At 39.7% G+C, this 18,619-nt stretch overlaps 1 protein-coding gene across 1 annotated transcript; it reads left to right on the top strand.

Annotated features, from left to right (window-relative positions):
• The first annotated feature begins 1,818 nt into the window (after positions 1–1,818).
• LOC108578042 lies at positions 1,819–7,978 on the top strand. Its single transcript, XM_017941295.1, has 2 exons — positions 1,819–2,423; positions 7,220–7,978. The coding sequence occupies exons 1-2, from the start codon at positions 1,819–1,821 to the stop codon at positions 7,704–7,706; spliced, it is 1,092 nt and encodes a 363-aa protein (XP_017796784.1). The 3' UTR covers positions 7,707–7,978.
• The last annotated feature ends 10,641 nt before the right edge of the window (positions 7,979–18,619 follow it).

The following is an 18,619-nucleotide window of genomic DNA, read 5'->3' as shown; positions in this document are numbered from 1 at the left end:
GACAAAGGGCGTACTCCGTTTAGTTGGAAATTTAGCAAAGTAATCGCGTTAGAATTAAAATCACTCGGAGGAGCTTTTTCATTGGATCGTTACGCTCCAAAGGCCCCGTGAAATTCAACGAGTCGAGTTGCAGAAGATTTCCTTATTATTATAATTGCTGCGTCCCCAGCTGTTATTATCTAATTTTCCATCGTTGACTTCGTTGAATTAATTAAACGACAGAACGTGCAAACAGGCGTATAAATCTTTGAAACTCAGGTGACAAAATTACCAACTGTGTATTAATTTGTCAAATTTTCGATAGGTATTCCTAAATATAATTCACGAAATCCTGAAATTTATCACTATTTTTAAACCTTGTCAATTGACGTACCGAGAATGAGCTAGTAAAATAAAGATGCATCAGACAACTTATGCAATCTTTTGTACGTTTACCTTTCTAATTGTCGTTTTATGGTACGTGGGTCACCGGTGACTCACGATACTTGAAAATAAAGGCCTGATTGAATAAAGATATTTCTTAGCTCACTGCTTAAACTACGTCTAAACTATGTCTAAAAGAAGTTTAAACAATGGAAAACTCTATATTTGCATTTCTCTAGAATTCTCCATCTTAATCTAAATTCTTTTCTCTTTCTGTATTTCTATTAATATTTTTAATTCATCTTTCTTCAAAATTCAGTAAAATAAACCCTAACCAAAATCATTCTACCACCTATTCTCTCATTTTATTTTTTAATCAGTATTTTCAAACTTTATCTCCCTACAAAACATCATTTTTCTACAAAATCCAGCAAAATAAAATTATACCGTGTCTCTTTAATTTCAATCGAAAAATCCTAACAAAAGTTCTATCGCTTATTCTCTCGTTTGATTTTTCGATCGATATTTTCAAACTTGACCTCCCTCCAAGAATCCATCTTTCCCGAAAATCCAGCGAAATAAAATCACCCAGTGTCCTACCCAAAAAGATTGCTCCAGTCTGTCGCAAAAGCTTCGCCCGAGCACGAAGATCGACGAAGCATCTGCGCGTCGAATTCGTGGACAAAGTCTGTCGCGGTCTGGTATCATGGCACAAGCTTATTTGTGACGTCATTACAAGATAAGAGGTTGATTATGTTGCACGCGAGGGGACGCGGCACGCGTAACCATTTCCAACGGTACTTGAAGCCGGTTACTTGCGCCCGATTCGTCGCGACGCGAACATCGATCTGCGTAAGGTTCACCGATAAAACGACGCTTTATCGCGACCGATTTGACACGCGTCCCATATCCATAACCCTTCCAGATAACCAACAATCTCTCTCTTCGACTGTTCCATCCAAGTTAAACGTCCATATTCACCGTAGAATTCGTCGCTATCCTCGAAGGGACCTCTTAAAATACAAGAAAGAAAGAACGAAGAAAACCTTCCGTCACAAGTGCGTTTACATGGTGGAGAATTCCGCAAACAGAACTGGTTAGGTGAATCATCGACGTGTCGAACCGCTGCGTACATTCGCAAGAACCAAGCGAATCCACGAAAAAGATACCATCGAAGATTACTCCGTTACTCGTGTTCCAGTTACTCAAGGCTCGTTCGTAATCGGCGTCGATTCGAGGAAATTATCAGGTTGTTCCAATTTCAATGAGATAGTTAAGATAACCTGAATGTAACTAGCTTTTATTCCTACTTCTCGTACCAGTACAATTTCTCTCTGCGCACGAACACCGTGTGTGCCTCTGTGTCTGTTTGGTATCTGTTAGTTGAGTCATCCTCCGGAGGAAAGCAGCTGTAACGAGAGTGATCATTTTTAATCGTGTCACATGGAGAACGTGATGAAGTCTCACGCAGCTTGGGAGCGCAGTATGGACTTCATCGAGAACGATTTGCTGCCGGAAATGGTGCAAGATCGTTGCTTCTGCGATGAAAATTCGCGGGAGTTCGTGGAGATCGAAACAGCCACGGTTCGACTGGACGAACTTAGCCGAAGTAGCGAGATCTATCGTACCACGGTTGTAGTTCGATTCTCCGGTGAGCCGTGCACGTTCTATCTTCTGGTGAAGCTACTTCCCGAAGGTGAAGCAGAACACGCAGCTACCACGGCTTACGACGCTTTCCAGAACGAGGAAATGTTCTACACGAAGATGACGGCTAAGTACGGCACGGATCTGGTCCCCAAGTGCTACCTGTCCGATCTAGGTCGCTACGGGAGACCGGTGATCGTGCTGGAGGACTTGGAAGCGGATGGATACACACAGGTGGACGGTGAACTGGACGAGGATCACTTGAAATTGTGCGTGCAAGTTCTAGCCAAGTTCCATGCCAGAGGGTTGAAATTGAGGGCGATCGAGCCGAGCGTCTTCAGGGAATTCGAGGCGAAACTGCTGGAGATCGGTCTGACCGAGGAGGCGATCATGCGATACGAGAAGAGGTCGACCAGGTAAATTGGTCCGTTTCTCTCCGGGGAGGATGCGAGAATGTTTGTGGTGAAATGTGCGAAGATTTTGGGGGGTTTTTTAGTATTCTCTTGTGATGTGTTTTTCTTTTTTTTTTTTTTTTTTTTTGAGGAAGGAAATTTCATGGGAATTGGGAATTTGGTTAACCCTTTAATTCGTTTTTAATTGGTACGTAGTGTGTATGACTAGGGTGCTTTTCAGTTCAAACGTATTGGGCTATACTGATTTTAATGTACCGAGTGTATATGCTAAAGAAATACGTGAAGATTTTAGGGGTTTTGTAGGATTCTCTTGTGATGTCTTTTCTTTTTTATGGAGCAAATATGGCATAAATTAAGAATTTGGTTAATCCTTTAATTATTCATAGTGTGCATAACTAGGGTGTTTTTTTAGTTTAGTAAACATATTGTGCTATACTGATTTGGATATACCAAGTGTACATGAATGCTAGAGAAATGTGTGAAGATTTGAGGATCTATAGATTTCCTTTGCGATGTTTTTTTGAAGGAGAAGGTATAACCCCTTGACTTATGATTCCTTCTTAGTGATTGATTTGAACGACAGAAAATTGTTCAAATTTCAACGCACAGTGATCCCAAATTTCTAGCCGATAGTGTACACGACGTTCCTAGTTAAAGGGTTAAACGCTTGTCTTTTAAGCATCAATTAAAAGTGACTCGAAGAAACTTACAAGATATTTCAATTATCGTCACTTCTTCCTACCTATTGTTCACGTACATGTGCTTTACACCTGTAACACATGTTCGACAAGAATTATCGACACTCGACTCGATTCGATTTCTCTAGATAGCGTTTCTCGCGCCATCGTGTATACCGATATTCAACATTCTCCAGAGAATATTTGTCGAAAGGATTTGTTCTCGGTTTTCCTATGACCAAGCTTTTTTCTCACCTCACCGTGCACCGGTAAATCTATATACCGCTGATTCACTTGGCGCAGTTACACGGCTGAGCGAGAAAACAAATCGTTCCGCAGGGTGAGATTGGTTCGCCTCTGAACCATGTCTATGACCACCAAGTTTCATAAACCGCGGATAGTCGTTGACGATCTGCAAAGAACAAAGACCTGTTTGTGTTTACCAAGAGGCGCAAAGAAGAACGGCGTAAATAACGCTTTCTAAAGATATTCTTAATACACCCTATTGCCATAATAACCATCTAGATCAAGGGTGGCCAGCTACGCTACCTTTGCAAGCCACGTTTCAGGAAGGAGTATTTTATTTATTTTTTATTCTTATTTATTATACATACTACTTACGGCTTAGGAGGGCTTCCGGTTATACATGTATTGCTATTTTGTCTCTTACACTACTCACATCTTCATTGTTGTTTTTATTCCAGTTAACTTAGATTTAGACTTAAATTAAATTAAATTAAATTATAATGCGGATTATTGCACTACGCCTTCATATAACAGCGCCTGATTTATGGGAATCTCTTTGGATTAACAGCGCGTAATTTATGGAAATATCTTTGGATTTGACTATGAATTAGGTTCCAGTCTCTTTCTTCTCAGGAAGGAGTATTCGAAAGAGCCATTTATTTATCTTCGATAACAAAACAAACAATGAGAAATCAGTTGAATTTTTTAAAGTTCACCCACAGATCTTCCCTCCCCCCGGTCAGCCATATTCCACGCATACATTTTATTTGCATAAGAGCCGCGCTATGGCCATCCGTGATCTACATAGATCTTCTATTTTCATTGTGATTCTCGATTGAACCAGCATTTGAAGAAAAATCCGGAAGAAACGTGGATAAACCGAGTGGGATAACAGTGAAATAGAGAATATACACGACGGTGAATCTTCTTGATTCCAGCTAAGTATCGCTAATTCCAGGTTGGTAATTCCGTTAAAGGGTTAAACAAACAGCGTTCCATTTTCTCTCCAGCTGGATCTACGGACACCGTGGAAAATTAGCGTTACGAGACGAGGGGGATTAAACGTGGCGGGATTTAATGAACAGTGAAATACCGTGACAAAAAGCGGGAGAATTATATCGAACGATTATTATACCCTTTGTCGGCGTTTCGCGACATTTAGCGTTGCGGTGTAGCGGTAATATTGACGTTATCGATGTCAGTAGCAACAGTATTGCGAGTTTCGCGCGAGCGGAATAATCGGTACACAATTGAAGCGGACAGAATCCAAAATTGATCGAGTTTCGTGTATCAACAGATTGACGCGAATCCATTAATTGCCAGTTTGTTAGAAAATCTCTCCACGCACGTTTCTATGTGTATATGTGTGTAATATTTGACCGTTCACAAACGCTATAATCGTTTGGTCGATAAAAGATTTTGTGTTATTTAATTAGACGAGATTCTGCAGGTGGATAGTTTTTCTTTTAACGTGATAAATATAAGCGACTGCTTTTAAATTCTGATCAGGTAGAACGAGAGGTTACTAAATTCTAATCTATCGCTGGGAACTTTTTCGAAAGTTTCTTTTGGAAAACCTCTCCTCCTTTTTCTCTCTGGATTCTCTCTGCGCTGAAAACTTCCCTTTCGAGCACTGTTCTCCACGATTCTCAGTCACTATGTACCCTGCACTCTATTGTATGTACGTACATATACTACAGGTGCAGTAGGTAGGTCAGTACGTCTTTCGAAGATATAGCACGCGCGTTGCAAGATCACCGGTTGTCTCGCGGAAACAAGTTTTCGAGAGTTTATCAATAGGCGATGAGTAGACTTTAATAGATATCCTTTTTCTTCGGAGAGTTTCTTTACTAGTTCTTTATACCTCAACGCTAGAATAACCCCAAATCTGTTACAATGCGACGATTTCAGGTATTTCAGGCACTCAGTTTTCTTAATTTTAAATTACAGGAAATTATCGATATATTTTTGTTCAACTGTAATGGTCACTTTTGTGTATGGTGGTTGCTTATGGAAAGACATAAATAGAGAGGGTCTTAGGGAATTTAATGAATTTTGGTAAAAATTTCTATGCACAGTGGGTGAAAAAGTATTGGCACACTCTTTGAAACAGAAACACTTTTTTTTAAATTCGACCAAACGACTTGAGTTTTCTTTTTTTTGAGAAGTTAGAAGGATTACTTTAGTATAAAATAGTCTATAAAACGTGTTTTAAGTTTTCACTACAAGCTTAGATAAAAAGTTGTGGAAAGTGACAATCTTTGAAAATCTTTTCAAAAATTTTTCTGTACATCATCTAGTAAACTAATCCTTCTAATTTCTCAAACTAAAAAACTCAAGCAGTTTGGTCCAATTTAAAAATAAAACATAAGAAGTACCGCCAATTTATTTTATTCTTTCTTTAATACCACAAAAGCAAAAATATACTATATTGAACTATGGCTGTTCTAATTTAAAATGAGCCACTCAGAACCATCAACTCGTGAAATTTCTTTCATCCATAAGAAACTACTTTGACACTCAAATTGCAATTTTTTCAAAATTTGTCACACATCATCTAATAAACTAATCCTTCCCTTTACATACCAGAAGAGAAAAAATATCCTACATTAAACTATGGCTGTTCCAATTAAAAATAAGCCACTCAGAACCCAAAATTTCTAACTGCATCGAATAAAACGTATCAAATTTCTTTCATTCATAAACAAGTGTAAGGGCTGTCTGGTCTAAATGATATTTTAAACTGATATTAAAAACTATATTTATTTATTCGTCCGTCGCTCCCTAATTCGTTCCAATACAATCTCCCCCATTCTTATTTAACGCGTCTTTATATACGTGCCTTGACGCCCCTCTCTTGCCTCCGGGAAACCCTGGCACAGGTTCGGGGTCCTTACCTGACCCAGCCCTTAGCGCGTGAGGGTGTCAAGGCGTTGGGACCACTCGGTCTGCGGGTCATAAACCAGCGCGAGTCCCAACACTCGCTCGACCATACTCTTGTGGTGACTGATCCGCCGGCGATCGGGTCTGACACGCGTGAGAACGTGTGGCGCGTACCGGCGTGGCGTGAGCGAAAAGCGAAGCGTAGAAGAGGCACGCGGGCCCCGGGACGAGAAGGCAGTTGAAGGTAGCGCGCCGAAGCTCGGGCTGGCTATGCGACGGTGTATACTTTTTTTTCCTGACGAATTGATCTCACATATACGTGCCTTGACGCCCCTCTCTTGCCTCCGGGAAACCCTGGCACAGGTTCGGGGTCCTTACCTGACCCAGCCCTTAGCGCGTGAGGGTGTCAAGGCGTTGGGACCACTCGGTCTGCGGGTCATAAACCAGCGCGAGTCCCAAAAACTGGACTAAATCATTCCAGCTTCCTGTCGTATACCTCTCTCCTATCTCTCGTTAGTTTTTAGTCATCCTGCCTCCTTTCCTTAACTAAACAAATCCGCATCATCCTAACGTTAGTCACCCCGAAACCTAGACCTCCACATCATCCTTTACTCATCGCTGAACCTAGACCTCACCGCCTCTCCCTACATTCACCTCTGAGACCAACCCCTACTCTCGTACTTACCGAACCTATATCTAGAAACCTTTTCCGTCGAAACAGCAGATTTCTGCCTAGTGGTCTTCACGCACCGAACGTCACCGAACTGTCGAATAAAGTCGAATAGTACTACGCGCAGAATAGCTCCCTTATTTCGCCCCAGTTTCCGTCAGGCTCTCCTACCGCGTACCTATTGAAAATAATAAACCAACGCAAGGAATCGCGAGCCGCGGAATACAACACTTCCGAGTAACTGAAATTCGCATTGAAAAGACCACATCAACTTCACACTATATCCTACTCAACAAACTAAACGTCCGACCGTTTAATTACAGGATGATGGACATCGTCGAATCGTCGACTAATACGAGCTTCGTGGAAAAAGTGCGGAACAGGTTGAACAAGAGCACGCTGGAAATAGTGAAGAACGTCGCGACAGAGGTGAACGACGTTTCCACGATATGCCACGGTCATTTTTCACACGATAATCTGCTGTTCAAATACCAGAACGGGAAGCCGATCGAAGCGAAGGTGATCGACTGGCAAACAATGAGATACTGTTCGCCGGCCGTCGATCTCGGGCCAGTTCTCCTCTACAACGTCACGCACGAAAACGGACCGTCGAAGGTGCAGGAAATTTTGACGTTGTACGTCGACGCTGTCAGATCGGAATATCCAGACGTGGACTGTGAAAGATTGAAGGAAGACATCGTCGACAAGTTCCTTTTTTCTTGCCTCGTTCTCTCGCTTCTGGAACACATCACCGACGACGAGCTTACACGAGTTGTGCTATTGTTGGAACAATTGGACGAAATCGATTGAATCGAACGATGTGTTGATTCGTTTTCATTCGATCATATTGTGTCACTCTCTTCCTTTTTTATCATTCGATGGACTGTTTTATCGAAGTGCGTATTTTTGTGGAAAATTTCTGGCCAATTTCAGTCACCTCCCGCAATAATTCGATGGAATTATTAGACCGAGGGTTTTCGTCGATGTAATTGAAAAATTGAAGTTAGATAAGTAAATGTTTTACTATGTTTGGGGTTTGTTTATATGTTTTTGTGGAAATTTTCTGGCGAATTTTAGTCATCTCCCGCAATAATTCGGTGTAATTATTAGACCGAGGGTTTTTCTGAATGTAATTAAAAAAATTGAAGCTAGATAGGTAAATGTTTTACCGTACTTGGGATTTGTTTGTATATCTTTGCTTATTACGTGCATTCTGTGTTTTAAAATTTTCCGTGAATGCGTGAGAATCAGCAGTTTAATAATTGTATTCGAAATTGACTATGTTGGCGCTTTTAAATTACGTTCAATCAATGTTGCTTTACTGTACTTTCAATTACTGTGTCGTAGTTTATCCTGAAAAGAAAAATGGACGATGTTATAAAAAAAAAGACTGTTCGCGTATTTTATTACGCTAATTGTGACGGGAAATATATTGACAAATTCGAAGTTGCAAGCTGTCGACAATTTTAGACAAAAGAGATCCGACGCTCGTAACTTGAAATGTTTAAAAAACAGCGTGTAAATAAATAACGTTGTTACATCGACGAATTCCAAGTTGCAAGGTGTCGATAATTTCAGATAAAAGAGATCCGACGCTCGTAACTTTAAATTTGAAAAACACCGTGAAAATAAATAACGTAGAGTGTTGCGTTATCAGCGCTGATAATTGCGCGAGAGGCAATATTTCTGAGTCATTGGACGCGATAACGATAATCTGTAGATAGGGACCACTATAAATTTGTAAAGCCATTGATTTCGATCACTGACCTTATCACCTGTCACGATTCGACAGGCTTAAACCCAGGGTAATTAATATCGACTTTAAGGTGTAAGCTTTGTAATCCTGTCATTTTCAATCCAACCCTTGTTACACTTTCATTATTCTTTGTCTATCATGTTGTTGGAAGAATATAAATTATTTCATAATTAAACCTCTCTTCCAACATGTAAACGTAATTCCTAAAAAAAAGACATCCTTAATTAATTACAAATTTTGTTACAATTCCAGAAAGTAAGCGTTTTATTCCAATCGGCGTGAATTCGGTGAACACTCGTGTCAGTTGCACGATAAAATTATCGCGTCGTTGGAAACTGCCGAAATAACTAAATATCTTTAATCCAGGGTAATCTTAATTCCGTTCGAAAATATTTGGCGGGCCGTTAAGCCAATGAATATAACGCGGTACGAATCAATCTGATTCAGTCTCTTATAGCGCGGTTTCCATATAACGCGGCACGAATTAATCTAGTTTGCACGTTAAATCTGAGTTTCTTATAGCGCGGTTTTCATATAACGCGGTACGAATTAATCGCGTTATAGGAGGGTTGACTGTACTCAGAACAAATGACGGTAAAAAACAAAAGTGTATCGCTTATCCGATAGAGCGACGTCTACGCGTTCAAATGGTGTATTACTTAATAAACGCAAGTTTAAAATATATAGTATAGAAAAGCCCTAAAAATGACTTAACAGAAAGCCGCAATTTATTCCCGGACAACCTAATATATTACATGTAAAATTTAGTATTTTTTTAACCGAACAATTTTTAATTATAATATGATAAAATTTATTTATTTTTTGTAAAAATGTAAATTATCTCTGCAAATTCAAGATCGCGGCTGATCTGTCATCGCGAGCCGCACTTTGGGAACCCCTGCTTTAACCCTTTCGATACGGCAATGTCGTTCACGAATATGCTTCCGCTCTACGGATACTCTCCTCGCGAATAAGGTTCGACCGTACGGGTCAGTTACAACGCGAACGTATATTTTATCGCGGAGTAGATACAGGACGGGATATTACAATGTAATGTAATTGGAAAATATTCAGATTTTAAAAATTGTTTACTGCAGTACACAGCGAGCACCAGACTTTGGGTGACTATAGTCACTGATAGCACACAGCGAGCACCGGCCTTTGGGTGATTATAGTCACTGATAGCACACAGCGAGCACCGGCCTTTAGGGTGCCTATAGTCACTGATAGCACATAGCGAGCACCGGCCTTTGAGTGCCTATAGTCACTGATAGCACACAGCGAGCACCGGCCTTTGAGTGATTATAGTCACTGATAGCACACAGCGAGCACCGGCCTTTGAGTGATTATAGTCACTGATAGTACACAGCGAGCACCGGCCTTTGGGTGACTATAGTCACTGATAGCACACAGCGAGCACCGGCCTTTGGGTGACTATAGTCACTGATAGCACACAGCGAGCACCAGACTTTGGGTGACTATAGTCACTGATAGCACACAGCGAGCACCGGCCTTTGAGTGACTATAGTCACTGATAGCACCCAGCGAGCACCAGACTTTGGGTGATTATAGCGACTGATAGTACACAGCGAGCGTCAAACGATGGGTGACTATAGTCACCCGTAGTATCGAAAGGGTTAATCTAATATATTTTCGTTTCCACGGTTACAACGGTAACGCTTGTAAAAAATTCTTTAGCTGTAAATTTCTATTGTATATCATCGCCGAAATGAAGTTCGTTATTTGCAGTCGTTTAGAACGACGCGATGAATTTCTTTCGTGCGGTTAAATTCGATTTCTCCACTTTTTCCATGATTCCCCTCTAATATCGGCGCGAGAAGATTAAAATGTAGATCAGAGGAACGCGTGACCTCTCGCACGCTCCGTCCGCCTGCAGTTGGTATCGGCGTTGTTCTGTGAATTGTAACATTATTTTCGCCTCGAATAATGTTGCGGATGAAAAATGTGTACTGGGACTCCACGGCGGTTCTGTTTCGGACACGGATTTATGTATATGCGCCGCTCACCGCGCTCGCCACATTCGTTATCCAGGAGAAAACGGAACGTTTGATCTTCTCTTCTACAGTACTGTTTCGGTCTTACGTACGGGCTTTACAACGGATACAGACGTTTTGCGAATTTTTTGGATCGACGTGGAACTCTGTCGATTCTAAGGAATCTAATCGGAGCTTCGATTGACTCAGACAGAGGGTTTACGAAAATTAGTCGTATTTGCGATTGTCTATATTCTAATCTTCGTTTTTCGTAGGGAGACGTGGAATTGTGTCGATTCCAACAAATCCAATCGTAACTTCGATTGGGTCATTTTTGACCCAGGCAGAGGTTCGACGAAAATTACCGGTATTTCGGATTATTTGTGTTCTAATCTTCGTTATTCGGGGCTTTGGCTGTAGAGAGACAGGGAACTCTGTCGATTCCAACGAATTTAATCGCACCAATGATGGTATCGGTGGTTTGGGTCATTTTTGACCCAGATAGAGGTTTGACGAAAATTACTCGCGTTTAGGATTGTCTATATTCTAATCTTCGTTTTTCGGGTATTTGTCTGTAGAGAGACGTGGAATTGTGTCGATTCCAACATATCCAATCGGAGCTTCGATTGGGTCACTTTTGACCCAGGCAGAGGTTCGATGAAAATTACCGGTATTTAGGATTATTTCTGTTCTAATCTTCGTTATTCGGGGCTTTGGTTGTAGAGAGATATGGAATTCTGTCGATTCCAACGAATCCAATCGTAACTTCGACGGTATTAGTGGTTTTGGTCGTTTAGAATTATTTATATTCTAATCTTCGTTATTCGGGGCTCTGTCTGTGGAGAGTAAAATGTTCGAAGCTGTTAGTACAGGTTATTCGAACAATAAAATTAATCTCTTAACCCTTGTGTCGATAACCGGGTACCCTTTTGAAAATTTTCACTTAAAATACTTTATCTTCCCGGTAAAAGATTCGAATATCTGGTCAGATCGTTGTTATGCGCCACATTTCCTACTTTTCTTATCAGAAAACTGGTAAAATTGGACGATAAAGCGGACGGCAATTGTGGTTATCGACATAAGGATTAACCGAGTTGATTTTTAATAAATTAAGACAGTTACAGTTACGTCAATACGAGGTCACGTCACTTCATTAGCTCTATCTACGCTTTAAATAAAATATTAAGCGTATATTTCTCTGTAATAGCGCTCTTAACCTGTTAACCGAGGCAGATGAGTTAACTCGTCATTGGTTCACAAATTTAGAACGCAATACTTTAGTTACTTAGAGATTGTTCATCTTTAATTACTTTAATTACTTACTTTAATATTAATATTCACATTTGCAAGAACCGAAATGAACCAATTAATCCTAATTTCTATTAATTTTTTGTTACAAACTAGCTTCTAAATAGCTTCTTCTCGAGAATTGAACCCAGTTAACAGGCTAACAATCCTCCAAGCATCACTATCCTCCCTCTAAAAATGTATTCCATTTTTCTCACCTCTACAAAAAATCAACAAAAATCTTCTGACGCTATTAAAAAAGAAATTCACGTTCGTGAAAATGTTCAAATTACTCGAAACACTCGTACGTTCAGTCCATAATCTGTCTGTACTCCGAGACTTGGCCGTCCTGATCGGGACTCCCCCCCTGGGAAGCCCCTTCGACTCTATCTTCAGCTCCTCTCGATCTGCCTAAGGCTTGCGCTCGTTGGCAGGACAGGGAGAGGCAATAGAGGACAGCCAGGATGGCGAAGAGTATGATAATGGAAATTAGCATGCGACGACCGCCGCATCTGGCCCTCAACGAGGTCTTGAGGATCGGGGTACACGGCAGAGACTCTTTTCCCGCGATGTAACATTTAAGGGTCTGTTGGGGCGCCGCGCTGGTGCCATTGCAGTCGCAGGAAGCCTCCACCGTGGTCATACCCATTCACTTTTGCGGAATTTTCACGAATGGTTCTGTTGCCGGAATAATTCTGCACGCTGGATTTTGATTATGGTCGCTGACGGATGTCGATCGTCTGATTTTGTGCGGTCGCTGGCTTCCGGGCTGCTTGCGCAGTCGCGTGCGTTTTCTATTGGGTGTTTTTGAAGTATCGATGAGGAATTTTCGGAATTTTCTATGATTTTGGATATTTCTAGGGATTTTTTGATTTTAGTTTTTATTTATGGTGAGTATTTTTGTTGCATGCTTTGATTTTTATTATTTTATATTTTTCTAGTATTCTATATGTAACGGTAGGAAATGTTGTAATGGTAAGAGACTTAAATATGTGTGTTTTGTAGACTGTTTTTGAAGTACTGATGAGAAATTTTGAAATTTCTTATGATTTTGGATATTTGTGGATATTTTTTGTGGGTATTTTTTGATTTTATTTTTTATTTATGGTGAATATTTTGCTATATGTTTTATGAAAGGATTTTCTAAGGGAATTTCTACTATTTTATTTTTTCAAGTACATATTTCACAGCTAATTTTTTATTGTTTTATTTTTTTCAAGCATTTTGCACCTAGTGTTAAGAAATGATATAACAACAAGAGTGATATTAGCGAAAATATTGACTGAAATATGTGTTCAATAGGGTGACTCTGAAATACCTATAAGAAATTTTAGGAATTTCCTACAGTTTCGAATATTCGTAGGTATTTTTCAATGTTATTTCTTATTTATGGTGAATAATTTTGTTACATGCTTTAAGTTTTATTATTTTATATTTTTCAAGCATCTTACACCTAATGTTAAGAAATGGTATAAGAATAAGAGTGATATTAGCAAAAATATCGACTCACTGATGAGTAATTTTGGAAATTTACTATGATTTCAAATATTTATAGACATTTTTCAATATTATTTTTTATTTATGACGAATATGTATGTAGTACCGTAGTTTTAAAGAATAATAGTTCTAACTTGGCGCGTGGCTCTAAGATGGTACGTCAATCGCTATTGAGATGCACGAGGAAACTCCAAATTCTCGGCTTTTATGAGAGGTTTGGAGCCCTCCTGGCAGTAAGGAATAACTAGCAAACGAAACATTAAACGTTGCATTAGTAAAAGGCTTGAAAAGTCATTACCACCCGAAATCTCAAATATAAACCGCGTTATTCTAGCTGCATCGAATAATTATTCTAACTCCATTTCCTCCATCCATCTCTGCACTCTATAATCTTTTAATCTGGCAATTCGACACGAGAATTCAATTGCCCGCGAATTCAAGTTTTATGTGACGCAGCCCCGGTGTCTGTCACGTGTTGCACACATTAATTCACTTCATTTTCATTTCCAAAGTAGTTACGTGAACATTGTTGGAACAGTCGTAGAATTAGAACGAGCAGCTTATATATTAAGCCACATCTGTGAATTAATAACATGTGCTCAATTTAAAATTATAAATCTGCGAACTCTATACGTAGGTACCTACTGTACCCGCAGGGCCCACCGATGATGTTAGACGGTACCTCGGGCCGGCCGGCCTTTCCAAGCCACGTCCGGGGCTGTGGCGGGCATTACGCCCTCTCCTGACCATCCGGGCTGGGCCAGCAGGGGCTTGTGCCAGTGTGGCGCTCGCACCTGCGGCCACAGCGCCGGGGGTTGGCCGGGTTTGGTGTAGGTTTCGAGGGGGCAGTGGTTGGGCCGCATGCTGGCCAGGGGCCCTTTTTCCAGGCCCCGACGTGTGAGTTGCGAACAGCTCCGGTACCAATCTGGAGAATTGGTAGAGTGTTGGAAAGTCACTCCGCGCCACCCGTAACGTGGCGATTCCTCCTCACAAGTGGCCCTTAGACAGGTAGGTGTTTAACCTGTACTCTTAAAGGGTCTAGTTGGGCAGCCGCGCTGATTGGGCGTATCCTAATCCTCCGCCATTGGGGGCCGTCTGGGTTTACGGCGAAAGCTAGGTACCGGACGTTAAACTACCACGACTTCTGTACCATCACAATAGCCAATTTAATTTTGCGAAATCAGTAACAACATGAAAATGATCCAATTCTAAAAATCTAAATTTCTCGAATATTGCTCGACAAAAATACGAAATGATAGAATTTCAACGAGCAGGTTAGTACGCAGGAAAATTCTCTATTTTACAGTGATAACGTAACTTGTAATGACGCGACAATTATAATGATTACACCGTTACCTCCTTCAGGAGACGGCGCTAATGAATTAAGCAGGAAAATGAAATAACGCCGAGGTGAAAAGCAACCGGGCAACCTTGTTAAACTCGCGTTCTCTCAATTGCAATCTCTCGGAGAAACTTGCATACAATAGACGCTATATTGTTAAATACTTTTCATTGCTTGCTCGTTAAGATAATAGTGTTAAGGTGTGTCTGAAGAGAGGAAAAATTTGGCAATTTTTTTTCTGGATAATTACTAAATGGAATGTTTCAGTTTTTTCGGAGGATATAAGTGTAGCTTCTAGCTTCCTTCTGCAATTTTTTAAAAGTAAAAGTGTTGCAAAATGAAGGAATTATTGCGAAATTTGTTTTGCTAGAACATTAATTGCTGGTAGCCATCTTTGGGAAAGATTGGAACGTCTGAAATTAAAAGTTCTTATTGATTTGTGAATAAAAATGTATTAGCTACAACGGGGTTTACCATTTTTTCGATATCTCAATTATTTAATTTTTTAGAGATGTTTGAAGTTGATCTTTTCGGCAAAAAGTGATTTTTCCTCTTCAAACTGCCATAATTTCTATAATAATTATAATTTTTGAAAAATTTTAAGCTGCATTGTAGGTGATACATTTTTATTCATAAATTAAGAAGAATTTTTGATTTCTGACGTTTCAATTTTTGCCTGCGATGGCGGCCAGTAATCGACCAATAACTCCGCCATTTTGTAAGATTTGTACTTTTTAAAAATTGGAGAAAGAAGCTGAAAGATGCGTTTATATCCTCTGAAAATTTTGCAATTTTTCATTCGGTAGTTTCCTATGAAAAAAATTTCCAAACTTTACCTATTTTTACCTCTGCACCCTGTTAAAGGGTGAAACGAACGGTGGCTGCAACCACTGAGCAAAACAGTTCTTCATGCTCAATACGGTGCACAGTCTACTTATTATTAAATCCACGTTTGCACCAAGACGTGATGCAGTTAAGCAAAGTGTTTTGCTGCACGAGGCTAATCAATGGTTTACGACACTATATAAATATTGCAACTTTGATACAGCTTTGTTTGGTCCCATAAGCTAACTCCGGTAATTCGATAAATTACTGCACCAACTTGCTCGATAAACGATGGATATGAATGTGAAACGACGATAAGAAGAAGTTCCAGCGATTCGAAGATTACGTTATCTTAAGTACAGTGTTTAATTGTCCTACTCAAGCAGAAGTGTTGAATTAGTTTAATTATTGTTCGAAAATATCCGAAGAATATTAACGATGTAGATTGTTCTAAATTCAGCAGAGAAGTAGTTTTGGAATTATGAATATTTATGTGTGGCGGGATAATTCTGGAATCTCAATTGGATCTCGATCGAAATACACGAAGTATGGAATAGATCTAACATCTTATGGGACATTGCGTCCGCGATACGAGGGCCGAGAAGACCCTTATCATTTTCGTGTCGCTCTCTACGTTGCCGGCTTAGCGTGGAGGCAGATTAGAAAATTGGCACTGGTTTTGGAATTAAATGTAACTATGAAATTACAAATAATAAAGTAAGGTAATTGTTTATTAGTAGATGATTCATCGCATGGGCGTGTTCTACTGCTGTTGAAAGATCGTGAACAGTTCTATCCACGCAATTCAATATATTTAAACGTGCTTATTGTGAAGGATGAACTCGTCGAGGTATTTAATGATATTGAAATGAGTAAGATAAGGAAAGGAATACTGGTAGATAAGGAAGGGAATGGTTAGATAAGGATAGAGAATTTTTTAAATCAACGCCATCTCGTGTTTGGCTGCGCGAACTAACGACTCGTTACTCGGAACACAGAATGTAAACAGAGGTATCAGACAAGGAAAGCACTAGTGTGCGACAAGGACAGAGAGAGAACGCTTCCTATTGGCTGGCGAGCCGCCATGTTTCGCCTCTCAGGCCCTAAATAAAGTCGGTCAAGGAAAAATCGTTAATAACTCATTAATTAGGAAGAATAACTCTTAAACTGAACCGAACATGTGAATAAAAATTATATGGGAATGTAGCTACGGGAGTTGCCTTTCAGACGTATATAGTTGTTTGCATGAGAATTCATTAGAAAGCTATGACATTATTGAAAAACCGTTAAGGTGCTTAACGGTATGCGGTATCGTTTCCGACATGACGGACTAAAATTGTTAATAACTAATTATTGAAAGGGTCTAGCGAACTAAAGGCTATATGTGAAAGTTGCTGAAGGTCCACACTTCATTCTTCAACACTAAAAGTTCATAAAATCTTCCTAATTAATGAGTTATTAACGATTTTTCCCTGATCGTATTAACTTAGGGCCTGAGAGGCGAAACATGGCGGCCCGCCAGCCAATAGGAAGCGTTCTCTCTCTATCCTTGTCGCACACTAGTGCTTTCCTTGTCTAATACCTCTGTTTACATTCTGTGTTCCGAGTAACGAGTCGTTAGTTCGCGCAGCCAAACACGAGATGGCGTTGATTTAAAAAATTCTCTATCCTTTTCTAACCCTATTCCTTTCCTTGTCTAACTCATTGCTTTAACGCTATCCTTATCTTTCCCCATTCTTTTCCTCGTCTAACTCATTTCTCTAGCGCTACCCTTATCTACCGTCGTCCAAATGTTCCTGAATAAAATTTTTATACATTATTCGTGTTACATTGTGTTAAATAAATTACTGATTTTCGTGGAACAAACTTCGTTTTCTATCATTTTGACAACGAGCAGAGAACATCGATCCCTGTCAATGTAGATCCCTACTATTGACGTTGCAAGGGACGAACGACTAGAGACAAGATCTACATTTTACGGAATTTCGAGAATTGTAGCTGTACTCTGGAATCGTTTGCGGTCGACCCGAATGGAGTCAGAACTTCTAGATTATGAACATAGTTGACGACTCCCTTACGGCTTATGGTTTCAACGCTTGCCTAATTCCACGAAGTGAATCAGATGTTTGTGTCCGGTTGATTGCGATTCAGACACTTGCACCTATCGATTCTACGTCGTTGTAAAGTTCCTTTTATATATGTAAATTTCTGTTGGAACCTCGAAGCCTTGAAAAATAATAATCTGCAAAGGGTTGGCTAAAAGTTGTGATTCGACCATGAAAATTTATTCGTCATTTCTGTTTGGAATGTTCTCTCCATGAAATCTGGAAGAAAGAGGTTAGGTGGTGGAAAAAACTAACTAGGAAACGACAACTTCTACCGTTGAATACTTAATACGATTTCAGTTTCTCTAGTTCTGTAACTCATTTCCGTAGAAATCGTGCTAACCCTTCTTCCTTTTATTAGGCCCGTCACTCTGTTAAATGTATTTCCATTTCCAAGTTGCACGGAACAATTGTCTTGTCGTTGCTTTCGTTCGTTCGATCGACGCTATTGTCCGACGTCAATTTACTATACAGCGCACGACTCAAACGTCATTTCTAATCGATATCGATCAAATTTATCGTTTCGCGTGTTTATCATTAAAATTTACCGTTTCGATATCTTTCTTTGTGGATCGCTTTGATCGCCGGGAAGTATCAATATTTCAACTCAAAATTTATAAAGCTATATTTTAATTTATAACTCATAATTTTGGGCAATAAAAATGATTGGCGTCGTCGTGAAGTCATGTACTCACGAATATTTCAGGAAAATTTAGGCTATATTTCGGGAAATGTGAAATATTAAATATATTTCCGAAGATATATTGTATTCGAGGAAAATATGAAATCTAAAATATGTTTCGAAAAATATACAATATTTGGGGAAAATATGAAACATAAAATATATTTCGGAAAATAAAAATATTTTTGGGAAAATATGAAGTATAAAATATATTTCGGAAAATAAAAATATTTTT

This window comes from Habropoda laboriosa, unplaced genomic scaffold (genome assembly GCF_001263275.1).
Source record: "Habropoda laboriosa isolate 0110345459 unplaced genomic scaffold, ASM126327v1 scaffold1094, whole genome shotgun sequence".
NCBI lineage: Eukaryota > Metazoa > Arthropoda > Insecta > Hymenoptera > Apidae > Habropoda > Habropoda laboriosa.
This window is presented reverse-complemented; position numbering and strand designations above follow the sequence as displayed.

Excerpts from the sequence above, each read along its gene's own strand:
- LOC108578042 (XM_017941295.1), top strand. The coding sequence starts at position 1,819 with ATGAAGTCTCACGCAGCTTGGGAGCGCAGTATGGACTTCATCGAGAAC. Across the intron at positions 2,424-7,219 it reads TACGAGAAGAGGTCGACCAG|GATGATGGACATCGTCGAAT; the intron begins GTAAATTGGTCC and ends GTTTAATTACAG.